We start from the raw sequence: 19,314 nt of genomic DNA on the forward strand, positions 1-19,314 counted from the left end.
ATGAATGAAATAGTAATTTTATGACCGATACACTGCCAATGCAGTTGTCAAAAGCCTTGCTGTAGCCGGACTTGCCAGGTGGGTAGGGCGAACATCGTTCTCCCTGCTCAATGATTTTTTATTGTTCAAAAACATTTCTCTCTCTCTCTCTCTCTCTCAAGTTAAGCCAAGGAAAAATCTTGAAAATTATGAACATGGTGAAAAACAAAGAACTGAGCGTCGAAGAAGCCCTGGATTTAGCAGAAAGAGAGAGAAATGAAGAAGAAAAAGAAGAAAAGCAGATTGCATCGTGGGTGGTAAGGTACCTCACCTTCCTTCCAATATGTTTACTAACAAAACATATTTTATTTATTTATATTTATGTATGATTTTATGCAGTAATAATACATACTCGGAAGCTGCCACTTCTCTCTGCCACAGACTCTCCCAACTCACTAAGTGTCAAGGTGGTGTTCCCTCTTTGCAGTAGCACTCCAGTACACTCAGTGTGATATTTAAAGTCTTTATTACATATATACAAAAGAACAGCTACAGTCATGTGTCTGAACTTGTCGAGTCAAACTTGGGGAGTGGCTTCTTTCAATTCCGGCGCCAACAAAGTAGGCGTGGAAACCTCGCGAGACGTCTTTGATCTTTACGTTTCATTTCCCTCCTTGCCTGTGCTGATGTGAATGATCCCCCCCTTTCTGAGTCTGAACTTCCTTCTCCCAGCTCTGGTGGGTTATAGGGCTCTTCCCCATCTCTGACCCCCTGCTCCACCTGACTGCTCTCCACCCCCTGTTCTGCTTCATGCGTCATTTCCCTGTCTTCCTCTTCTGACAGTTCCTGCTCAGAAACCTCCCCTACTACTGACGAAGCAGTGCGTTCTGGCTCTTCCTTGACACTAAGCCCGGTTACCTCTTCATCTTCTGACACCTGCTCTTTCCCAACCTTCTCCCTCTTCTCCCTCTGATTATTCACTGTCATCCCACCACCCCGGCCTCTGAGTCTTCTTCCCTCGGGGATTCCCAAGCTGGTTCCTCCCACCATTCCTCTGCATCCAACCATAATGGGACCCAAACAACTGCCCAAGAAATTCCACATGTTGATGGCAGGGCTGCATCCAACCCATCCAGATCTTGCCTGGTGAGAGAAGGAAGACTGTCTCTGATGTAGAATCTTATTCTTCCCTGGAACTGAGCCGTTCCTCCCCTTTCAAGGTGCCTCTCACCCATCCCTCAGAGGGGCTCTGAACAGTCTGAGATTTTGCTCTGTTTCAATGTTCTATTCCTTGGGGAAATGCTACAGGGAAAGCCAATAAGGCATGGCTGCAATTCATACATGGCAGCTACTGATTATCATTGTTCATTGCCTGTTCCTTTTCCTCCTCCCTTCTTTTTTGCAGCCCTCTTTTCATTTCTGTTGTTGTTGTTGTTGCTGCTGCTGCTTCCACCAATTGTTTGCTGCACGTGCTGTGTGGTGTCGCCCCAGCCTACCTGACGATGAAAGTTATGGCTCGTGTTCGGCAGCTCTGGGTCAGCTTGAATTGCAAGCACAGTACATAAAATTGCGCCACTGCATTGATACAGCAGCCACAGTAATTGGCTCCAACAGCAGCCCATGGAATCGGGAGTGCTTTCAATAGCTCTTAGGAGAACTATTGAAAGTGTTTACAATTTACCAAGTTACTCAGATTGCAAACATAAATAGGATTAAATAGGCAACTTTGATTTGTGAATATGGAACACCTTGTTTCTGCATTATTTTGAACTATCGGCCTGCCCTTTATCTGTCTTGGCTGGTTTGCTTACAGATCCCTTCCTCTCCCTTTTATGCTCCAAGTTCCCACTGCTCACAAATCATTAGGATTTGTGGATGCTGAACACTTCCAAAAATCAATCCATTAAGGTGCTACAATTCATCCCAGGGCAGATGTGCTGCATATCATGGAGACACAAAAGGGAAAAGTGCAGTAAGATGAACAGAAGGGGAGCAATGACTTATTTAAGTACACTAATCTCTTGCAGGATTCCCTGGACTTGCCAAACAGCTCGCAATTCAACTTCATTGTCTACAAATATAACCGCTACCGGTGGCAGAAAAGGATTTTGCAGGTAACTCTACAAATGTAACTTTCCCCCTTTTCTAAACACAACAGTTTATGGGTGAAACTCCCCATGATTCGTGTGTTCTAACTTGCAGGTTAGGTGATGGATATCTATGATGAATCTTGCCAAAGTCAAAGGGCCAGGCCATTCCTTTCCACCGAATTATAAGTGGTAAAGTGTTGGAAGTGCAACAGAAGGGATTATTCAGTGTGTAATTTAAGGGTTAATTGCCTTCATAGTATTAGTCAACTACCCAAGAGGGTAGAGGTGGTGGTGTTTAGTGACCAGGCAGCATGGCGTGATCTTCACTGAGGTAGCATGCACCTTGAGGGAGTTTTTCTTCTGTATGTTTGGTTGAATGGCTGCCTGCAATGTAAGAAAGACAAAAGCTCTTTGCTTATGTCTCCTCAAATCATACATTTTTGTCCAGATTTCCTGTGTTACCACAGTACAGTGTAACCAGGATTTATTTTCTCTCTTGTCTCCATCTGTGTTATTTAAGTGACTTTGCTAACATAAATCTCTTCCTGGACTTCCAGTTGCAGGTGGTATGTGTTTCTATGGAATTTCCCATCTAAAACATTTCAGCACCTACAGAACAGGCATGCCAATGAAAGCGTTTCTTCCTGATTTACTCTTTTTCTATGCAGGGTTTTTAGTTTTTCATGCATGCATGCAGTCAAAAGTGTTGATCCAAAAACAGTGTGCGCGTTTCAAGACATGGAAAAGGAACTAAAGCAGCAAACCTCACACCATTTCCCCAGTAGTAGGAGAAACTGACCTGAATCTTTGCAACAAATTCATGCACAGTACAACTGCATCTCACTTGTGTTTAACTTGTGCGATTTCATACCTTGAAAGCTCTATTTGCACTGGGCCTGCTTGGGTTTACTGGTGCAGAAAGAACTTTTAAGCCCTCTGCCTTACTTTGGGCCGGGGTGTGTGTGGAGTTCAAGGCTTGCTCAGCAAGCTAGTTCTGTGATGCTTTTGCAAGATCTCAAGGGTGCTCAGAGTTCTTGTGAGAGCATCCCTAGCTTTCTCTCTCTCTCTCTTACCCCCTCATCTGCTAGCACTGGGGCAGCTCCAAGGGTTGGATATGTGATTTTCATGTAGATACAGAACCTTTGGAACTGAAAACCCATTTAAGATGCAATCATACCATAATAATCAGGCATCTTCCACATCCATCTTTGGACAGAATCAGGCAGCTACAAAATTAATTTAGCATTGTTTTGTTAAAGTTGGCATTCAGCACAGCGTGAATGTTCACTGTAATGCACACCCACAAACAGCAAAAAAACTGAACCTTTCTCATCATTCATACTTTGACCCCTAATCAATTTCCAGTCAATAGCTTACCAACCAAACCTTTGGTTGCCATCAGGTTCATTAGAAGCTCTGCCTCCCTTGCTGCTGAAATTTGGAAGTATTTAATAATTAGTCGGTAGGAAATCACAGTGTGTAGGTTTAGTGCTACTGCTTAGCCGTCCAGCCTGGAGTGTGTTCTCTCTTTCAGCCACTTACTACATTTTCACACATGATTAGAAATCAATGCTGTGTACTGGAGTGAGACAGTCAATACTCCTGGCTGTGATTTTCATCTCTGACTGTATCCTGCTGTGCAAACAACTCACAGCACAGGGGAATTCTTTGTTTGAAGATACCTCCTTAGCTTGCTTTTCATTGGTCATTTCCTAGCAGAATTACCCTGGTGGAGAGGTGGAAAGTACCTTAGGGCGAGGCATGATGTCATCACTTTTATTCAACACCGAAACAAGATATTCTGGCCCTTTGTGAACAATGCATCATGGATAATCTTCCAGTGAGCTGCCTTCAGATAATCAGATTGCTTCTGCATGGTATCTATCTTGGAAAGCAGAAGTCAAACTGTGCGAAAGTATAGCAACCGACTGGTGTTATAATGGCTTGTCTAGCTATAAGCAACAGCCTGCAAATACTACTGTCCTGGGAAGTACACTCATAATCAATTCCTTAACCTCTTTTCAGGTTCTGCATAGCAACTAGAGTCAGAATGGCTTGTCAGTCGGTACTCAGTGCATGTATCTGTTGCCCAGGAAAACTCAACCACAATAAATTCATTTGCCATATAACAACAAAAATGGAAGGAAGCCATTCTGGAGTGGAGCAGAGTTGGCAATCTCCTCTCCCTCTGGAAGCCGTCTTGGATCTTTAAGCAGCTGCCCATCCAAATTCAAGATTACAAATTCAAGGGTAACTTTCCACCTCTCTGCCCCCCCCCCCGCAAATTCCCACAGCAGGGTTTCAGATGCCTACCTCTCAAGGCAGTTTACAACATAAAAAATACACAGCTACAGCATAGCAAAAGCAGTCGTAAGCAATAAATTAAACTTAAAAAAACAAGCAAAAACAAACTGAACCATTTCCACGTAAATCACAACGAAACTAAAATAAAGATGCAAAACCCCAATAGCCGCAACATCTTGGCCCAAGAGTCTGTTCAGCAACCTCAGCTGTTGTAGTCAGTCAGTTGGGGTCCTTCCCTTCTAGGCCAGGTGGGAAATGGTCTGCAAGGCAGAGAGTAGGCCTTCAAGTATTCACAGCCGGATGGCAAATGGATAATTCATTTGCTAATAGTAAGCACCAGCAAATACTGGGTTAATTTAGTTCCGGACTGAGCTCAGCAGGGAGGCTCAGTGGGGAGGCTCAGCTTTCAACATCAAAGCAAAAACAAAGCAGCAAAAGGTTGCCCTTTAGCATGGCTGGTGGTGTACAAGCCCACTGGGCTTGGCAGAAGACAGACACCCAAGATCTGAAGCACCTGGATTTCAGCTGATAGGGGCTCGCTTGGAAGCTGCCTGCTCAGCTGTAGTTTCTAAGCGGGTGGAGCATAGCACATTTTGCCTTCTTGCTGAAACAGGCAAGCAGGGGGCCTGATCCTATGTAAGGTGGAGGGAGTAAATTTCCAGCGCATTCAATGAGGCTTGTGTAATATTGCAGCCCAATGCAGCTCATTTCAGTTCAATTAAAAGCAAACAAACTTTCATGAGTTACTAAGGTGAGATAACAACCCCCACCCAACCTTCCAATGATCCCTGTTTTCTTCACATTGGTACATCTTTCAATCTTTATTATTATTATGGCCACAGATCAGTAACTAAGTTATGGTCAAACAAATGCAATTTGTGATTTGCAGTTTACAGAGCAGCAAAAGAGTGTTAGGAATTAGCAGCACACCATAAAAAAGGACTAAGTAATGTGTGTGTGTTGTCACTCTTAGAATGCATCGCTGAGTGTTGGTTTGGTGGGTAGAGAGATTTAACCATCCCTGGGGCCACAGAATAGTGCCACTTGGTTAGTGATTTCAAAGCGACAAAAGGGGAAGGAGTTGTAAAAGTTATCTACCTGGGAATTTGTAAAACGGGTGTGATACATAAGGAATGAATGTCCTCGTAATAGAAGCAGTATAGTAATATAAGCGCCTTGGTGAATATGTGAAGGATATTCCTTGGCGAAGGATGCTTTTCAGAAAATGTGCTAGCATGGGATACTAGAGTGATTCTTCAGATTTCATTTTTCTCCCAGAATGAGCCGAATGTGTGTTCAGCTTTGGGGGAAATGAGACAAAGAGGAGATGCAGATAGGGTGTCTATGTGTGTCGAGTGCTTTTGCCAAACGTATTGCTCTGCCATACTTTGACCACATCAGTGAGGCTGAGGGGGTGGGGGTGGGGTGTCATCTGGGCAGCCCAGGACCTCCACACACACTGCCCAGTCTTGGTGCTGCTAACAATGTGGTTTGACTGGAGCAGTGCACTCCATTGTCTCTTGAGAAAGACAGATGCCAACAACTAAATACAAACAACTGGGGGGGGGGGGAGAGAGAACACAGAGGAAATTGTGTGTTCTTCCCCATCAACTGCTCCCCACATCTTCAGGTATGTCCATGCAGGGCCGTCTTACTCATAGGCGCTAGGGGTGTGGGGCGCCCGGGCGTGGGGCTCTCAGGGGTGCCAGGCTGAGAGTCCGGGGAAGAGTCCGCCCATCGGTTGGAGTGCCGCAGTGGGCTCTTCTGCTGCAGGCGGCTCCATGCCGCGAGTTTGGAGGCAACTGAGCCAGCGAGACACTGAGGTGGCTGGCTGGCTCCACTTTCCTGCACGCCTGGGACTGAGCAACCGGGGACGGACGGACGCCAGGCAGATCTTTGCACCCTGGCGCCGCATATGCTGAAGACAGCCCTGTGTCCATACCACTCTTTGTGAGGCAGGGTATTCAGAGTCTAGACTTAATGGTCTCCCTCTTTTAGATTGCAATGCATATTGCTTCACTTCAGAACGAGGCAAGCCAGCCTAGCTGCATTTGGAGTCCTTTCTGTTAAAGGGCCCCTGGACATTTGCCCTCAAATCCTTCCCTGATGGTGCAAGTGAGGGTACTAGACTGAATCAAGCATTTGCATCTGGCTAATATCCTTCCATACAAGCTGAGGTTCTTGCCTTAGGTAGAGCAAGAGGCTGGAAAATTTCAAAGGATATAACACTTCAAAATGATAAATCGATGCATATTTATCACAAGAAAACGGGATAAGGAAGCAGCAGACAGAATCAATCTCTATTCGGTCACTAACTTAAATAAATATGTTATGGTGACTAAGTGATGAAGAGAATGTTTGTCTTGATTATTATCATCAATAAAAAGATACATTTTCTCAGTCTTTTTTTTTTTTAAAAAAAAACCAAATGGCTGCGCATCTTAATTTGAGGAGAGGCTGTTGGCTCTTCACTAGGGAGAAAAGACTGGCCATGAAAAATACCTCACCAAGAAAAATCACTGTTTCCCCCGCAGATTGATCTGAGCACCAAGACAATTTTTAACATAGAGAAAGGGATAATCAAAAAACAGTTCCCGTTTCCCCAAGTCAAATCCTGTGCATACAGCGAAGGAAGACGTTTCAGAATTAACTTCCATGGACGCGAGGACTATATACTGGAAGCAGCATCGGTGGATGATAAAAATAAGGTAAGTGATGTTGAAAAGCTCCCAGCAATTCCATTTAGTCTGGCTGTTAACCAGAAGGTTGGTGGTTCAAGCCCACCCAGGGTCGGTTGTGGGCAGAATTCCTGCATTGCAAGGGTTTGGACTAGATGATCCTTGAGGTCTCTTCTAACTCTATAATTCCATGATTCTATGAACCCTGCTTCTTCCAATGTTTGCTTTGCAGATAACACATCTCCTGAGTAAGATTATACAGAGTAACGCCTGCAGAGGGCTGGCAGAACCTTGCTGTGGTGAGCCTGAAAAATGTGATGTGATCCACGAAGGAATTTTGGATCTACAGCTAGAGACGCCAAAGTCCATTAAATGGGTGAAGTACGAAACTTAGAGATAACTGAATTAATGGCAGTGCCTTATTTACACCAGTCCTATGAATGTTTGCTTGCAAGTGAGTCCCATTAAGCTCTCAAGAAAGGGCTCATTTACATTTCTGCTTGCCCTATCCCTAGAAAGCATGGACCCAAGCAGTTTTCTGCTTATCGCATGCTTTCAAGGCATGGGTCCCAGCAGTTTTGCCTTTGCCCTGCTGTTTCCCCCTGGAAAACCTGCTCTCTAACACCAAGCTTTGGAAAACCCGATTTAGCACTGAAGGTTGGGCTTCCCTGGGGGAAAACAGTGGGGCAAATGAAGGTGTGTATAATCCCTAAGTTTCTTTAGGACTCCGGCCTCAGTTAATTAATTTACTGAGAATGTTTTAAAACCCCATTTAAATTAATAAAATTCCCAAGGTGGCTTGTGGTTTTTTTAAAAAATCAAAATCAAATACCATTAAAACACTCATTTTAAACAACAGCGTTAAAAGAATAATGAGAACATATAAAATAATAAATCACATTGATAAACTGGGATAAAAAGCCAATATTAATTAGTGAATATGTTTTCATTATAGGGAATGTTAGAGGGCGTGGCGTAGCTAATTGGTTTACGACTCCAATTAGCACCAGCTTACAGCGATCTCAGCCCGGCACGTTTCCCTCTAGCTGTGCCTCCTGCTGTTCCGATCCTTTGTTCGCCATGCAGTGCAGAGTAAACACAGCGGAGCTATTGCGTCCCGGTGTAAAAGATGCAAACACACCCAGTCTTTAGTGTGTTTAGTTATCAGTCTTTATTACAGCAGTAAAATAATAAATCTCAGATTTCCCCTGGGCTGTTAGCAGCCATGGCCACCGTCTCCTTCAGCTGCAGAGATGGAACAGTGAAGAACAACTCCTCCCTCCTTCTGAGTCACGCGACAGGAACTGAGGACGTCACACAGAACTCTTTAACCCTGTGAGTTCTGAAACCATTCACACCCCCTCTTCCCTCCATTCCTGAGGTGACTTGTGGATGCACCTTTACAGACCTCTGTGAGATCAATCCCTTCCCCAATGCCTTGCGCCTTTTCTTGGCGTTTCTGTCAGGCACCTGTGGAACCTCCTCACAACTCCCAGGTTCACATTGTGCGGAACCAACCCACACACCTGTGGCCTGATACCTTTCAGGTGGAATGCCCTTTGTTGTGCGACTTGACCGTCTGGGCACAAACTCAGGTACTTCCTCTGACTCACTGTGGTCAGCAGGTGAGTCCTCTGCATCACGGGATTCCCCCTCTGACTTAAAGTGTCTTCGAATTCTCTGCATCACGCTAACAGGAGACGCAGGCTCACTCTTGGGCTCTCTTTTAACATCTTGTGGAGACGCCCCACCCTGTTCTTGACCCTGGTCAGTGACCTGGTCGTCAGTAGGTTCAGCCCCTGGCTCTCCCTCATCCTCATCCTCAGACAGACATTCTGAGAGAACATCATGCCTTGCAGGAGTCTTTGACCAACCATCCTGCTCATAGAACTCAGCATGTTTACTGACCAGAAGCTTGGTCTGGTCACCTCCTGGATATGCAAACCTCCATCCTTTAGTGGCTGGCTCATACCCACAAAAGATCATTTTCTGGAACTTGGGTCCACCTGGCCTTTGCAAAGCCTTTGGCACCTGCACCAAGGCTGGTGACCCAAACGAACGGAGGAAGTGAACCTGAGGTTTCCTTCCGTGAAGCATGAAAAACGGGGTGTCACCTACCACTGAATTGTAGGACCGATTCCAGGTGAAATTCACATTCTTAATTGCCTCCATCCAAAAACTTGGAGGTAACCCAGAATCTGACAGCAACACCTGTGTAGCCTTAACCAGAGCTTCACTTCTGAGCTCTGCCACCCCCCTCTCTTGAGGAGAAGTCACCTTGTGACGTATCCCTTTCTGGTGAAAGAACTTCTGCAGAGCAGACCCAGTAAACTCTGCACAACGGTCACTTCGGACTCCCTGTACCTTGGTGGAGAACCTTAGTTCCACCTCCTCAACCCAATTTTTAATCAGTTGTGCTGCATCTTCCTTGGATTTCAGAGCATGTGTCCAGGAGTTCTGTGTATGGTCATCAAAAATTGTTAGCAAAAACCTGGCCCCTCCCAGACTTGGCTCTGCCATGGGACCCAACAGATCTATGTGAACAAGCTCAAAAGGTTTTGTGGTTACCCTGTCCACCCTGGGGTAACTGCACCCTTTTACCTTTGCCTTTCTGCAAGCCTTACAATCTAGGGATTTTCCACATTCCTAAATTTTACAGCCTTTGGTACACTCCTGTAACACCTGGATTTCTTCAAGAGAACTATGGGCTGTCTTCTTGTGCCATGCACATGCACATGAAACATGAGTGGGAACTGTAGCACGCATAGCTTGTGCCCTCTCAGCCTTCCCCTCACCCCTCAGAGGCGTTTTAAGAATAAAGAGATCATTCTGCCCCTTTTCAACTCTGACTAGTTGCTTCCCTCCCTTGGAGATTTTACAAACATCTTGTTCAAAGTACACCTTAAACCCCTTTTTCAACAAATAAGGGACAGATAAAATACAGTGACGCAACCCAGGTACAATGCAACCTTCCATCTGCTCCTGCAAGACAGAAAAATAGACATTTGCAACGTTAGTCACATTTTTCTTTTCTCCATTTGCAAACTGAACAGTTTTTCCACCTGGAATTGCCGTGCAATTCCACATCTCGACAGCAGGGGTCTCTGGAATCAGGTTGCGGTTAGCTCCTGAGTCGATGACAAAGCATAGGTCATTGTCTCTCTCAGAGCTGTTCTCAAACATTGCAAGACTGGCTGTCAGCTGATAAGCATCCTCATTGACTCCAGCACGTCCGCCTTGCGCATTCCCACGCCTGGCCCCCTTGCCGGGCTGGTTACCACGGAAACCTGGCTGGTTCCCATGAGAAGCGACCTTGACAACATCCTGCCTCGTCTCCCTGCTTCGGTGGGGGCAGGAGCGACGCAGATGTTCAGTTGAATTACAAACAAAGCAGCGTCGACGATCACCAGTGGAAAAACACTGCCCAGGGCTCCTTTCAGCTGGCCTGGCCCCCCCTTCTTCCGGAAGAGCTCTCTATGCCAGCCCTGCCCCCTCTGAAACTGCATTCCACTCCGGCACTCTCAGTGGAAAACTTTTCAAACTTGCCTTTGGAATTCTTCCCCCCCCCCCGACTTGCTCATCAGCGCTCCTTGAGGCTAATTCATCAGGAACTGGGGCTTCAGCCATCTCTGGGCTCTTTATGACTTTCTCAGGGCTCTGGCCTCCTGCTGAAGTTTCACACAAACTTCTCAGCACCTCCCAGGCAGCCCTTGCTGACTTGACGCCCTCCAAGTGAGGCTTCAGCGATGCGTGTACGCATGCCTTCAACATGCAAAGCTCTCTTTGCTTTCTCTGCTGGCTATATTCTGGCAACGCAGCCTGAAAGCCTGCAGCATCTGTCCCAGCCGTACCTGGATTGAGGGGTTCTTCCTCTGGCTCCCTCTGGCTTGGATTCCACAGCCCAGTAGCCAAAAACCAACCCCTCACTCTTCTGGACCAGGTTGCCCATCCTTGGACAGTGAGCTTTTCAAACGGAATGTCCTCAAAGACCTTGCTGTCTGCCATTTTCTTCCCGGGGCCCCAGCTGTACTCACGTAACCAGTCAGCTCTCCAGCACCCGGTGTTCAGCTGCTCTCAGCTCTCAGCTCCTGTTCAGCTCCTTCCAGCCAGCTGCTCTGCCTCAGAACGCAGACCTCAGCTTTCGGTAGCGTCCTGGCTTCCTGGCTTTAAACACACACCGGCACACGACGCAACAGCATCAAAGCAGTAATTAGCGCCCATAACCTGTTAGAGGGCATGGCGTAGCTAATTGGTTTATGACCCCAATTAGCACCAGCTTACAGCGATCTCAGCCTGGCACGTTTCCCTCTAGCTGTGCCTCCTGCTGTTCCGATCCTTTGTTCGCCACGCAGTGCAGAGTAAACACAGCAGAGCTATTGCGTCCCGGTGTAAAAGATGCAAACACACCCAGTCTTTAGTGTGTTTAGTTATCAGTCTTTATTACAGCAGTAAAATAATAAATCTCAGATTTCCCCTGGGCTGTTAGCAGCCATGGCCACCGTCTCCTTCAGCTACAGAGACGGAACAGTGAAGAACAACTCCTCCCTCCTTCTGAGTCACGCGACAGGAATTGAGGGACGTCACACAGAACTCTTTAACCCTGTGAGTTCTGAAACCATTCACAGGGAAGACTGTGACCAAGTGACATGAGTGCCTGTGGTCCAACTGCTAAACACTGATGGGTAACTTTGGGCTCCCCAAACACCCTTTTTATTGTGCACCATGATGCTTTATTCTCATGATGCTACCGGGGGGTCTCAAATGACCCTGCTTTCAGTGCTGTTTGCAACTGCAAAAGTTTTTGGGTGGTCACACTGCTTCATTTCCAATTTGTGCATAACCTGTAACTTCCAGCTGAAATCCTGTATCCTTTTATACTGCAGATGTTCTGGGGGTTTGTTTTTTCCTGCTTTTGTTGTGGTCCACAGGCCCTCTGAGCAGCAGTAATGTGGTAGCAGTGGGGAAGCATCCCAGAACAAATTGAAGCAGAATAAACCCACCACTAATGTGCTATTATTGTGTAAAGAGCATCTTGCAAAATACACCCACAATAAAGCTCCCATCTTCCCATCTGTAGGGACCCTGTTCTCCTTTCTTAGAGTAGTTTCGTCTTTAAATTGGACTTGAACCAGATAGCCCTTCAAATAGTTGACTTTCCTTTGTAAAGCAGGACATATGGCCTCCTAGATGTTAAATTACTTACTGCATTTATATATCACCCTTTTGCCCAAGGAGGTTTACAATGTTATGATTCTCCCATCATTCACCAGCAGGTAAAAATAAAACCCAACCCAACCCAACCAACCCCTTCTCCCAGCCTTCCTTCTTCCTTCTCAAAGGGCAGATAATGTTCCTCCAGCCGTGTGGGGGAAGGGAACAGTATGAGTGGTGCAGGCCCTGCATTACAGAGGATTGGACTAGATGACTGCTTGGATCCCTTCTAACCCTATAATTCCATGATTCTACAGTGGTGTCTCTGCCTGCCTCTGTCACTCCCTTCTCAATGGTCTTTGCATCTCATGTGCAGGTTTTAACAAATGTAATTTCCCTTAACTGTGTGTTTGTGTGTGAGATACAGACAGACAGACAGAGAATGAATAAATGGGATCTGAGCAGACATGAAGTCAGGTGCCAATGGCGGATTTCCTCTGAAAGCAAATACTAGCTGCAGAAGATGGATTGTCTTCAGGACTGTGGCAGGGGAAGAAAGGGTTAAATTCCCCCTTCCCTGCTTGCTGTGGTCCCACTCAATATCAGCCCCCCACCAGCTGACACAATTCCATTTTTAAAAAATCTTGCATGTTAGATTCAAAGATGCATCCAACGTGTGTAGCAGGGATGAACAACCTGTAGCATGCTAGGTGTTGCTGGGTTCCAGCTCTCACCCTCCCTGATCTTTGGCCAGGGTGATGAGAGTTGGAGTACAACAGCGTCCAGACGGCAACAAGTCCTCCATTCCTGTAGCTTGGCCTTGAGTTTCTGGTCCTTTTCTGCAGATCTGATCCAAAATGCAGTGGTTTCATGCACTGAAGCCAACTGTTAAAAAAAGAATGACTCAAGCGAAGCGGTATCTCATGGGAGCAATGGGAGACTTTTATTATTTGTGTGCTTTTCTGCAATACCGAATGAAAGTTAATTGAGCCAGACATGTCTTCAAACACATTTTGGGTGCTTGAGGAGAAAACACTCACTGTCCCACCGGGCTCTTCTACATAGCTGTTTATATACCAAACGCTCCCAAGGCCACCCAAAACTCAGAACTAGCCGCCTTTGATTTCAGTCAATTGCCCCACAAACCCAGGGTGTATTCTTTGCTGTCTCCACCAGTTCCCTTTGCAGCTTGTTGCCTTGTGTTAGAATGGAGGTGTGGAGGAAACCTGGAAAAAGAACAACCTTTAGAAGAAAGACAAGGGTTATGATTTGAATTCCTAGAGCCCTAGAAGTCCTCTTTACCTCCCTGGCTTTTCTACAGAGTATTCCTGGACATTATATATTCCAACTCAAGAAGTAGAGAATCTGTCACTGGAGAGAGTTTTTTATGCACCACCCCAGTCTCCAGGAGACACCAGATGGGGCTGAGCTTTACTCAGAGTTTGGTTTCCTAGGAATGAAGGTCAGCAGAGACTCTGGTGTCTTTAGGATATATGGTTTTATTTACACATATATACAACCTTGGCATAGGATGGAAGGGCTCACAGCATTAACACTCGGACAGATTTTGCTTCCATTTTAGGGACTCTCAAAATCCAGTACAGACCAAAACACATTTCCCTGTCTCCAGTTTTCAGCATCCAGCTTTTCAACTCTATCTTTCACACACACACACACACACACACACACACACACACACAAACACAACTCTGGCTAAACCCAGTGAGGGTGCTGGGAAAAGCCCACCCATTTGTTTCTATGACAATCTATTTGGATTTGTAAATCTCGGTACTTAACCAACCGGCCAAAGCCATTGCCTTGACAAAGGAACTGATATGGTAAGCTTGCTCCTATATATTCTACTCCCACAGATAGAGGATCCCAAGAATTGGAAGGGGCCTAGGCCAGGTACCACCAGACTGATTCCCCCCCCCAAAAAAACAAAAACTGACAAGAGAACCAGATGAATTGTTCCTATGGCCAGTCCATCTCCCCACCTTTTCCCAAACATTCACCTCCCCCGTCATTTCCTGAACTTCATTGTAAACCCTTCTTGTGCTAATACCTCTCTTGAAGCTAATATCTAACCCTGTCTTGAATCTTAAAACTATTTCTTTGGAGAGAAAACACCTGAATTTGCATGCCTAGATTGGAACAGGTATCTCTCTGATTCCAGTTTTGGGTAACAGCAAAAGCAGAAACATGAAACTGTCCCCCAACACACAAGCGAATTGACAAGGATGCCATTTTTTGTAACACTAAATGCAAGAGATTTCAGTGGAGAGGGCAAGATTCTTAGTGAGAGGCCTGCTCTTGGAAACTTTCAAGGCTGAATGATGAAAAAGAGACAAACTCCATAATCTAAACAAAAACAGTAGTGGCCGCAGGATGTAGTTTAGACAAATCAATGGAGAATAATCGTTCAGCCTGGACACTGAGGTCCAGCACCGAGGGCCTTCTGGCGGTTCCCTCACTACAAGAAGTGAAGTTACAGGGAACCAGGCAGAGGGCCTTCTTGGTAGTGGTGCCCGCCCTGTGGAACGCCCTCCCAGCAGATGTCAAGGAAATAAGCAACTTGTTGTTGTTGTTTAGTCGTTTAGTCGTGTCCGACTCTTCGTGACCCCATGAATCAGAGCACGCCAGGCACGTCTGTCTTCCACTGTCTCCCGCAGTTTGGTGAGACTCATGTTTGTAGCTTCGAGAACACTGTCCAACCATCTCGTCCTCTGTCGTCCCCTTCTCCTTGTGCCCTCCATCTTTCCCAACATCAAGGTCTTTTCCAGGGAGTCTTCTCTTCTCATGAGGTGGCCAAAGTATTGGAGCCTCAGCTTCAGGATCTGTCCTTCTAGTGAGCACTCGGGGCTGATTTCCTTCAGAATGGATAGGTTTGATCTTCTTGCAGTCCATGGGACTCTCAAGAGTCTCCTTCAGCACCATAATTCAAAAGCATCAATTCTTCGGCGATCAGCCTTCTTTATAGCCCAGCTCTCACTTCCATACATCACTACTGGGAAAACCATAGCTTTAACTATACGGACCTTTGTTGGCAAGGTGATGTCTCTGCTTTTTAAGATGCTGTCTAGGTTTGCCATCGCCTTTCTCCCATGGAGTCTTCTCTTCTTATGAGGTGGCCAAAGTATTGGAGCCTCAGCTTCACGATCTGTCCTTCCAGTGAGCACTCAGGGCTGATTTCCTTAAGAATGGAGAGGTTTGATCTTGCAGTCCATAAGCAACTATCTTACTTCTAAAAGACACCTGAAGGCAGCCCTGTTTAGGGAAGTTTTTAATGTTTAATGCTGTATTGTGTTTTTAAGATTCAGTTGGGAGCTAACCAGAGTGGCTGGGGAAACCCAGCCAGATGAGTGGGGTAATAATAATAATAATAATAATAATAATAATAATAATAGCTAACGAAGGGCTGCAAGTCATGATGGCTGTGCATTGTCTCTGGTATCAGAGACAATGTGCATGTCTCAATGCAAGTTGCTGGGAACTGTGGGGAGCACAAGTGGGGAGAGGGATGTTTCATTCATGTCCTACTTGTGGGCTTTCCATAGGCACTTGGTAAGCCACTGCAAGAACAGGATGTGAGACTAGATGGACCTTTGTCTCAAGCCAGTATTAAGCAGCATTATACACTATTGATTGGGAACTTAATAAGATCTGCCGAAATGTAGTTGGCCACTAAGCAGAGAATGCGAACGGCTGAATAAAGCTTGGCATGTTGTGAACGTGTCAGAGATTACTGAGATAGTAAGACTGAGAGGACGGCATAAACCGGAGCAGTCTGAAAGTCCATGATCCATCAGTTATATGAAAACTAAATACAACTCAATATGATTTGATGCATTCTCATTGTTGAAATGAAAAATAAGCTCAGGGGGACATAGATAAATGGCTAAGCATAATTTCCTTGAGAGATGAGAAGAAGAAATCTAGGGTGGCATTCAACTCAGAGCAGAGCAGCTGGAATCAATGGGCCTAACACAGTCATGTCCATTCATTTCAATGGCCCTGCTTTGAGTAAAGCCCTCCATAAAGTTGAACACCATATACTGTATAAACATATGGCAGTAGTTGTAATTTATTATTATTTTATGTTTTCCCTCTTTTCTTTGTCTAGGTGTACATTTATATTCCTTTAATAACATAAATGTGGGACGCAGGTGGCGCTGTGGGTTAAAGCCTCAGCGCCTAGGGCTTGCCAATCGAAAGGTCGGCGGTTCGAATCCCTGCGGCGGGGTGCGCTCCCGCTGCTCGGTCCCAGCGCCTGCCAACCTAGCAGTTCGAAAGCACCTCCGGGTGCAAGTAGATAAATAGGGACCGCTTACCAGCGGGAAGGTAAACGGCATTTCCGTGTGCGGCTCTGGCTCTGGCTCTGGCCAGAGCAGCGATGTCACGCTGGCCACGTGACCCGGAAGTGTCTCCGGACAGCGCTGGCCCCTGGCCTCTTAAGTGAGATGGGCGCACAACCCCAGAGTTTGTCAAGACTGGCCCGTACGGGCAGGGGTACCTTTACCTTTACCTTTTAATAACATAAAAGGAGCATTTGGTGAGATTACTTTTTAAAATATATAGCAATGCCATCGACATAAATTGTAAGAAAACAAACAAAACAAAACAAAAACAAAAGGGCTTCCCTCCCTCCCTAGGCGGATTTCTGCCTTCCCTAATAGAAAGTGCATTTGTCATACACAGGGAAGAATTCAGTATAGCCCTGTGGCAATCGTTCTGTTGGCACCAGAGTTACAGCCTGCCAGACCAAATGACCCCAGTCTCCTTCCCCAAGATGCTGTTCTCTGGACCCACTTGAGCTGCTTTTTTTTGGGGGGGGCACAGGGGAGAATGGGGGGAGAGTGCGGAAAAGCCCAATTGTGTTAGTGAAGGTCCTTGCATGGGGGGCTTCCACTAGAAGGACTTGCTACCTTAATTTGGCCCTTAATCCCGTTTGGCTTCTTATAACAAAGTCATTGTGCAGCGAAGTAGCAGCCTTGGGTGCTTCCAAATGTTTCTTAATTGTGGGATGAGCATGCAATATTTTTCACAGCATCCATGTAGCACCACTGGCATCAAAATGCCCACTCCCCTTCATGTGGATTTACCCTTTCTGGTTGAATATATAATACAATAAACAACAACAACATTATGTATTGGAAGCGATCCTTTTGCAATTTCTCACCTTGGTTAAGGCCCCATCTAAAAGCACGCTTCGTGTGATTAGCGTTGATGAATAATCATATAGTGTCTGAAAAGCAGAGGACACAATAGACCTATTGAGGTGTTCTCAGTTTCTCGCATGAGTGGGAGAGTGAGTCTATATTTGCTGGCCTCTCTTTCTCCATCACATCCCTGTTTCCCAGCCCAGCTGCCCTCAATGTGTTTGAGAAGAAGGGAGTTATGTAGCTCCCTGTGTGATGTAGCACCCTGGTTGCACAGGGTTCTACATTTACACGAATCCTACATATATAGAGCAGGCTCTTCATTCATTTATTTATTTCATTTATATCCCAGATTTCCTCTAAGGAGCTCAGAGTGGCAAGCATGATTCTGATTTTTACAGCAATCACGTGAGGTAGATTAAGTTGGGAGACAGTGACTGGTCCAAGGTGAGCTTCATGACTTGAGTGGAGGCTTGAATTCTGGTCCTCCAGGTCCTAGACCAATGCTCTAACCATTGCACCACACCTCTCTCCCCATACATGGATGGCCATGGGAACACAATGGATTTTTGTTGTTCACCTTGTGGAGCAAAGCCCAAGTTTGCTTCCTTCATCAAAGCAACTGTTTGTTAAACAGTGAACAATTAAGCTGCAAGTTCTTTGTGAAAGGAATTCGAATGCAATAAGACGGCCAGCTCTGTTCAACAATACGGAGAACTCTGACTCTGCACACAGATGTAGAGATAATGGATGCTTTCAGTTAGGAGTGGTAGCCAAAATGACTTGAATTCTTTATCTTTCAGCTAAGCTTTCAGGAGAGACACTAAATAAATCAGAACTAAACACAAAGGGTTGTATCTAATGCTAATTGTATTCAGACTAGACCCATTGAAAATAATGACCATGACTAACTTTGGCCTATTAATTTTTGTGAGTTTACTTACTTAATGCTTAATAATGCTTAGCTGGATAGAACCCACACAATCAGTAGTCAACTGGAGCCCTCTTGATGCTCCAGTGTTTGCCCCACACTGGAGTGGGGCTTGCCAATCCACCCTTGAGCCCTAGACTTCATATCCATCTGTAGTGACAGGGCCTTCCTACATGTACCTGTACATGCAAAGCATCCCATGTAATCCAGAACTCTGCATGATTGTGAGTCTGAGTTATGTGCAAAGATGTCAAAGATGTTCACTTATGTGTTCCATCTCCAGAATGGAAATACAAAAATACAATCAGTGGTTGTTTTCATTCTGCAAATGGTGGTTAATTGATGACTCCTGCCACCTTCCCTTTGCACTGAATTTCCTTTGCACTGAAATGAGCCAGTGTGGTGTAGTGGTTAAGAGCGATAGACTCGTAATCTGGGGAACCAGGTTCATGTCTCCGCTCCTCCACATGCAGCTGCTGGGTGACCTTGGGCCAGTCACACTTCTTTGAAGTCTCTCAGCCCCACTCACCTCACAGAGTGTTTGTTGTGGGGGAGGAAGGGAAAGGAGAATGTTAGCCACTTTGAGACTCCTTTGGGTAGTGATAAAGCAGGATATCAAATCCAAACTCTTCTTCTTCTTCTTATTACTTAAGTATGTAAAATTCTGCCACGGTGGATAGCAAGATGAATAACTTTGTTTTTGTTTTTGTTGGAAGCCAGACTGCAGTGGAATGGAAGCAGCGCTGCATGTGACGAACACGGGTGTTAATGAAAACAAATTATTTCTGCTTCTGCAGTTGAACTCCCACATTTTCCCTGTATGTCCCCACAATCTGTTCTTGGGGTTCCCTCAACCCTCCGGAGCAGATCTGAGGAGGGGGTGGGTGTGGGGGAGGAGAAGCAGGGAAAGTTCAGTAACTTGAAGGGACAAATTAGTTTGCTACCACCCATTATTTCATTAATTTATGAATCACCTTCCCATAAGTCCCAAGGTGAGTTATCTAAAAACAACTGAAAAGAGT

The 19,314-nt window shown here is 45.7% G+C and overlaps 1 protein-coding gene across 3 annotated transcripts in view; it reads left to right on the forward strand.

Moving 5' to 3' along the window:
• LOC307217616 overlaps positions 1-19,314 on the forward strand; it is an 84,759-nt gene that overhangs the window by 27,039 nt on the left and 38,406 nt on the right. For 2 of the 3 annotated variants that reach the window (XR_013839631.1, XM_079979197.1), the window contains exons 2-5: positions 162-296; positions 2,007-2,093; positions 6,908-7,081; positions 7,284-7,432. Coding sequence is in view for 2 of the 3 variants with exons in the window: in XM_079979197.1 (XP_079835323.1) it covers positions 162-296; positions 2,007-2,093; positions 6,908-7,081; positions 7,284-7,432 (545 nt within the window). In the remaining variant the exon portion in view is untranslated. The remainder of the gene's footprint in view (positions 1-161; positions 297-2,006; positions 2,094-6,907; positions 7,082-7,283; positions 7,433-19,314) is intronic. The other variant, XM_079979198.1, reaches the window with a different exon arrangement.

The sequence above is a fragment of the Podarcis cretensis genome (assembly GCF_951804945.1).
Source record: "Podarcis cretensis genome assembly, chromosome: 6".
In the NCBI taxonomy this organism is placed as follows: Eukaryota; Metazoa; Chordata; class Lepidosauria; order Squamata; family Lacertidae; genus Podarcis; species Podarcis cretensis.